Source organism: Alligator mississippiensis, chromosome 7 (genome assembly GCF_030867095.1).
Source record: "Alligator mississippiensis isolate rAllMis1 chromosome 7, rAllMis1, whole genome shotgun sequence".
In the NCBI taxonomy this organism is placed as follows: domain Eukaryota; kingdom Metazoa; phylum Chordata; order Crocodylia; family Alligatoridae; genus Alligator; species Alligator mississippiensis.
In genome coordinates, this window is record NC_081830.1 from 41,303,601 (window position 1) to 41,313,396 (window position 9,796).

Consider the following 9,796-nt stretch of genomic DNA (forward strand, 5'->3'; position numbering starts at 1 on the left):
CTAACTCAGTTTATGGAAGGCTCATGCATTCAGTATATTATATGTTTAAAATGATAATTTCTTAAAATATTGAAGGCTTTAATATGTTTTATATTACATTTAATTTTAAAAAACATAATATTTTAAATGATTAAAATGAAAAGGCTGATTTGAAAAAAGAAAAATAGATTTTTAAAAAAAAATTATTTCCGAAAAAGAAAACCCAGATGTATCAACCTTTGAAATGGTTTTAGTGGTGAAAATATTCTAAATTTACTGTTCTTTTCCAACAGCAAGGCACTTACTACACACAGCCTTTATATGCAGCACCACCCCACGTAATCCATCACACCACAGTTGTGCAGCCTAATGGCATGCCAGCAACCATGTACCCTGCTCCAATTCCACCACCAAGAGGAAATGGTGTGACTATGGGAATGGTGGCTGGGACTACTATGGCAATGTCAGCAGGTACTTGGATTTGTATTCCTTACACACTTTATGGTACACGTGCATTATATGGCCAAAATGTATATAGGCACTAATATTTCACAGTATCCACTAACTTGGGAGGTTTGTGTAGTAGCATGTGAATTGTAATCTATTCTGACTCAGAGTATTCTAGGATGGGTCAGGTAAACAACCTAGAATATAGGAATGTATTGAAAAGGAAAGCTGATTTGATGTTCCAGTTGCGCTTCTGTCCAAGAGACTACCATGATGGCATAATCGTTTGGTGCTTAGGAATTTTAAAGTAAAACTGTTTCCAGTTGAGTTGTTCAGTTAACTGAATAGAGAATTTTTGTAGTAGGAACCTCCTATTCTGCACCCGAGAAGAACAATTTTAGGACCTGTACATAATGCAAGTATACATGGCCAGAATGATTGGTTGACTGTCACAGTTGGGGCCGCCCATGTCCCACCATGACTTGTATTTACTAACATCATTGGAGGACAGTGTGAATTGTACAACCAAGACCTAGGGAATACTGTTTCCTAATGCGCACATATTACACTGCCCAGTCCACTTCAGTGCTAAGTAGGGGTGTGTGAAGCGGGGCCCTATTCAATTTGGATTTGGATTCGGCCTGAATCGGGGACAGTGATTCAATTTGTTGATTTGGATCGCTGTCCCTGATTCAGTTTGGCCGAATCCAAAGTTCGATGCTGATTCAGAGAATCAGCAATTCGGACATAATGACAGCTTTAAATGTTTTTTCTATGTAGCTCAAGGTACCAGCGTGGCTTGTGAATGCTGCAATGCTGGGGCGCATGGAGAGTCCCACAGGAGTTCAGGGGGGCCCTCCACATGCTCAGCAACGAACTGGAAGTGGACCAGAAGTGCTTCTGGTCCACTTCCGGGTCTGCTGCCGAGCACACTGGGGAGCCACCTGCTCTTGTGTGGGACACTCCATGCGCCCCAGCATTGCAGTGTTCATGAGCCACCTGGTACCTGGAGGTATGTAAGAAAAACATTTAAAGCTGTCTAGACACTATGTCTGAATTGCCAGAGGGTTCCGATTTGATTCGGAGAGATTAAAGGGTCCTCTGATTCAGTTCGGATTCAGAGATTTGGCTGCCAAATCTCCACCGAATCAAATCGGGGACTGAAGCTTCACGCAGCCCTAGCGCTAAGCTAGTTAGAATTTAAGCAACTTTGCTAATCTTGCACAAGCTGGTATCATTTCAAGGCCACAGCTGTTCTAGAATTAGACTTCTGTTTCTTATGTGTGTGTCTGATGCTTCTGCCTGAAATTTTGAGCGTGATTGTTATGTGCAGCGGGTCTGGATGGCGCAAGGAACCTGTTTTTAACCAAACCTACTCTTTTGTAACTCAGATTTTAGGTGTGTTGATAAAAGTAAATTAATTATTTTATTGCATTTATTGTCTTTTGGATTGTTGAACTCTAGATGGTAGCCATCTAAGACTGGGCACGCCACAGCCCTCAGCGAGAGGTTTTTGTTTTCAAGACCACCACTGTTTTGTAGACACACATTGCTTCTGTGTGTTTTTCCAGCTTTTGTGTGTGGGATAAGCTGTAACAGACAAACATTCTTAACTTCCTGTGTAAAGTGCTCTTGAGGGGAAATAAGTAGGATCCTGAGACTCCAATCAGTCTGTTTCCTTTTACAATTCTTCAGTCTGTAAAAACCCACTGGCATTTTTTTTCAGACAGGAACTAAATTATTCTGCTTTATCAAAATGAAATTTCTTTAGCTTCAGGTATTCCTATAACAGAGCCTGTTGTGAGGAAAAGCATTTTTCACAGCATAATGCATTCTGTAAGCAGGATTTTTGTGGGTTTTTTTCTGAGGAAGTTAAATACCTGCACTTGCATTGGACAAAATATCAGTGACCCTGTTCCATAAACATTTGAAGGAAAATTGATTGAATTGAAACTGCCACGGTACAATTTCACAAGCGTTGAAGTGCAGTTTCTTACTGCATCAGAAGATGAGCAAGACTCAATTTTATATTTTGAAACAACAGTTTACAAGTGCTGAAAGGTGAATTTCTGAAAAATATTAAATATAAAAATGTTCTTTGTTTCCTAGGTACTTTGTTGACCACTCATTCCCCAACTCCAGTTGCTCCTCATCCAGTTACTATGCCCACATATCGGGCTCCAGGAACACCAACCTATAGCTATGTGCCCCCACAGTGGTGATCATCCTGGCGTGTAAGTTACCAGTGTTCATGCTGAAACAGCAACCTGTTTGTAAATGGCTGTATGACAGTGTACCTCTTCCAGGACAGTTCACAGGAGAGAAATTCCCAATATGTTAATTGAGTGAATACTAGGAACAGATTATTTCCGAAATATTGTTTGTTTATAGTAGCTGTGCAGGAGAGGAAGAACTTTCTGGTGAGACTTCTTCATTGTCTGTATCATTAGAGGATGAATATTTGCTTTGATTCCAGTTATTTGTGCCCCTGGTACCTGCTAGGGCTGTGCAGAGCTTTGGTTGCTGATTTGATTTGGCCCAATTTTGGTGGCCGAATCCGAATCAAATCAGGAGACCCTTTAATCTCTCCAAATCGAATCGAAACACTCCAATTCGGGAAGATTTGGAAAGATTCGGAAAGATTCGACGATTTGGACGTAGACACAGCCTTAAATGTTTTTTCTACATACCTCAAGATACCGGGCGGCTTGGGAATTCTGTGATGTTGGGGCAGATGGAGCGTCCAACAGGAGCACGGGGGGCCCAGGGTGCTCGGCAGCAGATCTGAAGCCTCCGGGTCCTCCAGGCAGCACGCTGCCCCCTGTGCCGCCCCCCCCCCCCCCCCCCCCCCCCCCCCCCGGCTCAGTGACTGGTGCCCCCTGAGTCTAGAGGGGCACCCGGGGTTCCCCCGTGGCTGATCGCCAAGCCAGAGGGTTGTAGGGGGACCCCCCCCCCCCCGTGTGCTCAGCAGCAGACCTCAGACACTTCCAGGTTTGCCACCGAGCATGCAGGGGGCTCCCCCATGCTCCTGTGGGATGCTCCATGCGCCCCAGCATCGCAGCATTCACGAGCTGCACCTGGTACCTCGAGGCAGGTAGAAAAAACATTTAAAGCTGTGTCTATGGTCGAATCGCTGATTCTCTGAATCAGCATCGAATCTTCAGATTTGGATTTGGCTGAATCTAATTGGGTACAGTGATCCGAATCAACTAATCGAATCACTGTGCCTGATTCAGGCTGAATCCGAATCGAATGGGGTCAGTTTCACATACCCCTAGTAGGTGCATGTAAACCCAAAAGGATCAGTTTCTTTAAGCAGGCCCAGTTCTTTGGGTAGATGTGATATTTCTTACTAGACCAGCTGAGTAGTTGGAAAAAAGTTGTTTGCAACTTTCAGGTGCAATCACCCTTCTTCAGGCAAAGGGAGACTGCTGTTGTTCTGAGATCTCCAAGGAATGAAAGAAGCTGAAAGTGTGACAGGATGGCAGAGAGCATGTAAATAGATGGAAATTAGGAAAACAAAAGGTAGTGAAGTTGTGGGGGGAGGGCAAACGAGGGGCAAAAATAGCCCCAGGTATGTAATGGAGACTTTACTGTAGTAGTTTTCCATGGTAGAAAAGAAGTCCGTCTGTATATTGGGGGGAAAAAAAAAAAGGCCTCTTTTCTACCTTGGAAAACTACTACAGGAAATTGCTGTCATTGCCACAGACTGGAATATAGTTAGTGGGTTTACAGCATGAATGCTGCAGAGTATTATTAGATAATACTTTGTTTTTTAAAGTAAGTGGGGCTTGAAGGCAGTTGTAAAGCATGCAGTTATCAAGCTTTAGTCAACCATAGTTAAATATTTTCCTTGCCTCTTTTTTTCTGTTTCTCTGACTATAGGTTTGAAGATGGGAGATATGCAATCAAGTAATTGAGGTTTAAAAGTTGGTGCTGAAGCCCTCATGCCTCCAACCAGGACTTTCTTCTGAATGCTTTCAACACTTTGCTAAACACTACTAATTCCTGATCACTGAAGATTTTCCAGTGCTGCATATCTTACATCTTGGAACTCCAGCAGTTAGTCTTAAAGCAAATCTTGTTTTGTGGACTGTCTTGCAATTTTTTAGCTAATTATAATGATAAAAAGGGAGCATAAATTTATTCTGATCCATATCTAGTTGAATGCATGTTTAAAAAAACCCACAAGAAACAAAGCTTGCTCAATCTACCTGCGGTGACTGATGCAAAAACCATCATATGCAAAATTCAAAGGAACCGAAAAGTATTTTACAACTTGTATCACTAATGCACTGTTGTAATATATGCAGGGTCTTCAAGGTAGAATCGTGAAAGTGAATTTCTTTATAGAATGCCATTATATACATTAGATAAGTGTTTCAACCTTTTTGGGTTGATAGAATTGCCAGTTCAAAGGGGCGCGGTTTTTTTTAATTTAAGTGATATATTCATTTCCAATTAAATTCAACTAGTACAAATTGGAATGACTGGAAAATGAGTCTGACAAGCTGCAGAAATCCTGCACAGAATTAGTTTACCGTGTACCTTTCCATTTCCGTTATAGGGATTCAGTGTTATGCATACATTTTTAAGGATCAGAATGAATTGATAAATGTGTGGCTACCTAAAGGAAAATCAAATACAGTAGCCTTCCTTGAGGAAGGGAGGTAACATCTCTATAATGAATTGCATCTCCTGAATAAAAGTGATCTAGTTAGAAACCATCACCACCTTCCATACGACAGAGCATTCATCAGAATGAGACTTGCCACACAAACTAATAAAATCGCATTTTATTTGTCTTTAGGTGTTTTTCCTAAGAATGTTCTAGTCCATTGAAAAACCACATGTGCAGTTGAACCAGCTTGCTTTTCAGATATTTAAGAGATTCTAGTTGTTTCTACAACCAACAGGAGGAGTTCAATTACATTGTTATCCTGAAGAGAGAACTTTGTGCGTTTGTTAAGCATATTAAAGGGGAACAAACAATTTTAACAATGTCCTTATTAGCTCATATTATCTGCAGTGCGGATTATGGATGTAGTGTAGCAGGGCTATCAGAATGCAGAGATTTCAAAAGTTGTGGGGGATTTTATCCTCTAACATATTTGTGATCGAAGTAGGAGCCATTCATTCGTTACAGCATATTTGATGTAACAGTTGGGATTTTCTTTTTTTTTCCCTTTTTTTTTAACTTCCTAAATTGCACTTGGAAAGCACGTAAATTAAGACGGACTGCAGATTAGTGTTTTCATCACAATGAGTCATTTCCAGTATCTTTGCTTGCAACTTCAATTTTTAAAAAGTACCTCAAAGCAAATGCTATGGGGATAAAGGGCTAGCCTTGGAACCCATTTATATACCAAAATCATTACGGGAAAGGATTTTAAATTTATAAATTTGAATATTGCACACAAAAATCAAGGTTTTTCTTAAACCTGCCTGATTTATGGTCTTAGTAAGATGCAGTGGTTTTTTTGCAGGGGTGGGGAAGGAGAGAGGATACATTCTGCCTGCAATAAATTATGCAGTAAATGGTTATAAAATGTTGTTCCCTTTTAAGAGTTTACGCAGAGGTATGTCAGACTGTAGTGTTTGTAGTTTAATTTTCCATCCAGAAGTGATTTTTTTTTTTTTTTTTTTTTTTAAATTGTATATCTACTTGTGCTTTGTTTTGGGGTGTTCTGCTCCTTATACAGATTTGGCAGCTACTTCAAGGTAGCATCAGTGCTGATTTTAACGCTGCCATTCCAGTACTTGTCCCTGGTGGGATGTGTACACACCTGAAAACCCATTAGAGGTTAGAGCCTTTGGTAACTTTATTTTTTACAATAAGCACTCTTTTACTACCATGTTTTATTTTATAAATTTTAGAATTATTTTGCATGGATCACTGTAAACAGATGACCCCCCCCCCCCCCCCACTTATTTCCAATGCCTTTAACATAACTATGGTGTTGACTAGAAATACTTTTTTAAATGTACTTATGAGCACTTATTTCAGCTTGAGGATTTCCATATATTTATGTATGGAGCAGAGATTTACCCCAAACAAACCATTTTAATCTGTACTGCTTTGTTCAAGTCTGTTATTACAATTCCATTTGTGTCATAGGGTTGCAGCATTGACTCGTCAGGTGTTCCAGACACTGTAGTGAACATTAATACAGGCAGTTTATCCCGTTTAGCTAGTTTAGAGTGAGACTTTTTGTTGTTGTTGTTGTCTTTTTAGTATGTTTTTTATGAAAAAGGAGTTGTGAGGTGTGAAATGATGCTGTCTTGGGGAGAAGCTATAAAGTACAAGTTTTAAGCTTTGCTGTCTCCTGTCTTGTTACCCAATAAAGTAAAGCTTTGAAACCATAGGAGAGAACTTTTCATGAATGCTGCATTAATAGATTAATAGTTAAGGAAAGAATATAATGTCCTATATATTTGCTCTAACTTCCTAAATGTTTTCTTGGAATCTGTCTCCCAGTAATACTATTCCATAACATTTAGGCAGTCTCACTTACTTGAGCACTTTTTTCTAAGTTGCATTATGGGATTCATCTACAAGGGGGGAAATTACCTTTTTCTTGCAAAAGGTACCGTACCTTCCAGATGTGATTGCTGTAACTAATGGGAGGTAGGAGCATGTCTCCGGTAGTTTGATTAGGGGAGTAACCAAAAGCACAGTGTGTTTGGGTGGGGGATGTATATACAACTATCTTAATGGTATTTTGTTGCAAAAAGTAGAAAGCATGGATATAAAACTGGGATAAAATCATATGTTGTTTAATAGGAGTTTACACAGCGAGGGTCTTAAGAAACATTCTCTCCTGCTTTTTATACTACATTCCCTATTTAGAATTCCTGTACAAATATATACACATGTACACAGTATATGTTTTGCACTGGAGCTCTTCAAAAAATACTGGGTGTCTAGTGCAGTAGAGAATATTTCAAATCAATCTTCTCTAAAAACTTTTATGGCAGCTTTATATAATAGATTTAAAAAAAAAACGAAAAAAAACCTTTTAAACCTGGAACTGAAGATAAATAACTATTTCAGCAATAACATAAGAGAAGTCCAAGATGCATTTTGGTTCTAATTTCAAGTGTTTCATTTAAACAAAGTATTGTTTAGGCTGAGATTTGTTTCCTAGGTCAGTAATGTCTGACTTAAGTCTCTTAGAGAGAGTAGCAGCAAAATAGCCTTTTTCAAGAACATAGCTAATAATTGGCACCAGAAACTCATAGCTCTAGTCAGTGGTGTGATGTTCACTAATGAACACAAGGAAGGAAATCTAAAACTGTTCCCGTATCTTCAATATTGTTCATAAACTTGCTTGAACCAAACATCTCTAGTTGACATTTCTAGGAGACAGAGGAATGCTGTTCATGGCAGCTTCTTTTTGAGTGTACTATGCAAGTTTAGTGCTTAAGTGAAATGAGAGAACACACACATTTTGTAATTTGCAATCTGCTGTAGTCCTTCCTACTGTGGTCTCACCTACTGAAAAGCCCCATAAGTACCACCGTGTCTTAGTGTTGTTAGACTATAGTTCATGGTACAGATTTTTGTATACCAGGGTACTCTACATCGAGTCTTTACAAAGCAATCTGGCTTCTGCATGGAAGATGGGCCACTTACAGTATCTAAGAAAGATTCTAATTTTTAATTTGGAATAGCTCCCCAGGGCTTGAACACAGTATTATATGCCATTAGTCTGGTTTTTAAACATATTACTCTTTTTCTGGGTAGATTAGTGCAGCAGCCTTTTAAGACCATTGTAGGTTTAAGTCCACTAAGGGGGGTTGGAAAATACCATGTGAGAGAAACCTTCCATTTATTGGAACACAATAATAATGATGCATCATTTACAACTTTTGGGAAGAGAGAACAGGTGCTGGGATTGTTAATTGGATTGTAATTTGCAATTGATCAGAAAGTAGTTTGCACAGTTCCTAGTAGAGAATAGACAGATCTTCTCCAGCAGGTGTCGCTATAGGATAATTTGTGGAAGGTCAAAATTAATTCAGTAATCCCCATTTTGAACTGCATTCTTTTCATGGCAGCCTGTTAGAAAATGCAAGGAAGAATTAAACTTGTCTAAATATTTCCGCCTAAAGAATCACTTTTCTAATCTTGTGCGTTTAGCAGCTCTAAGCCTCCTGTAGAAACAGTTGGACATGCTGAAGGGCAATGTTTATAAAGAAAACATTGCAGTAAAGTCAGGATTGTTTTTTTACCGTCATGCTTTGTTCTGACTTTTTTAGATCTATTTAGAGATCTTCTCTAGTGGCTTTCCAGCAGGCTGTCTTCATCTGTGTGTCCTGAAAGAAGTTGGGGGGGGGGGAGGGAAGTAGGTTGCAGGGAGGAGTGATGCTGGGGAGAATGTACACTTGGAAATATCTGAAAACCACAGTTTTGAGGGTCCACTTGTAATATCAAATATTCTAAACAGTTGTTAACCTCTAAAACTCCAAAATAAAAAAAACATGACAGTAACTTTTCCAAACTGGTGTGACTTTTGGGCACTTAGCAGGCGAACTGGGAAAGCTTTTTTTAGCTGGCTGCTGTACAGACTTGTTTTAAGTAGAATGGATTTGTTAGTGGGTTTTTTATTGTGATGCTATTATTGGCTGCCCTCATGTCTAAGATCTGAAAAAAGTGAGTGCATGCAACAGAAGTACAAGAGGCCCCAGTAATAGTGCTCATGTTTGTTATGAAATAGGCACAGGTTTCCTTTTTTATGACTTTTTTTAAAACTGTCTTACAAGCAGTTATATTGGTACTTTTTTTAAGTTTAGGTCAATGTTGTCTTCCAGAATAAGTTTTAAAGCATCACTCACTTCTACATTGAACTATTGCATCAACACAAAGGAGTGGAGATTCCATCCTGAGCCAGTTCAATTATGTGTAAATTCATACTTTTTTTATTTTTTATGCAATCCAATGAGTAGATGAGCTCAGATTTAAATTCTTAAAAGCACGTTTATTGTAACAAGAATTGTTATGTATTAATACTTCAGTTTTCAATAAAGATTGACTTGTGTTGCTTACTGTGGTTTCTTGCTCTCGAGTAATGTAGCTATATGTGAGTTATCAGACATTTCAACACATCATAACAAACATGTTTGAATAATTTCCTTTTAACTGATAATTGGAAGCAAAGAAAAGATTCAGCTAATCAGTTAAGTAAACTACGTTTCTGTGCATAAACTTTTTGTTATGACCTTATGTAACTGAAATCCTGACTTAAATTCTAGCTATTCATCTGGGTCTGGAATTTGCTTGTCCTTTTATAGAGATGGAGGGTAGGGGTTCCTTGAGCTTCCTGCTGTTCCATCAGCAGCTTCCAGAGGGCTATCCATAGTTTCAGGT

At 39.1% G+C, this 9,796-nt stretch overlaps 1 protein-coding gene across 1 annotated transcript in view; it reads left to right on the plus strand.

Moving 5' to 3' along the window:
- The window catches only part of FAM168B (family with sequence similarity 168 member B), a 32,867-nt gene extending 23,393 nt beyond the window's left edge, over positions 1-9,474 (plus strand). Inside the window, exons 5-7 of the mRNA XM_059730907.1 lie at positions 273-450; positions 2,536-2,660; positions 4,312-9,474. Coding sequence (XP_059586890.1) covers positions 273-450; positions 2,536-2,648 — 291 coding nt within the window. The 3' untranslated portion in view covers positions 2,649-2,660; positions 4,312-9,474. The remainder of the gene's footprint in view (positions 1-272; positions 451-2,535; positions 2,661-4,311) is intronic.
- Positions 9,475-9,796: the final 322 nt, after the last annotated feature.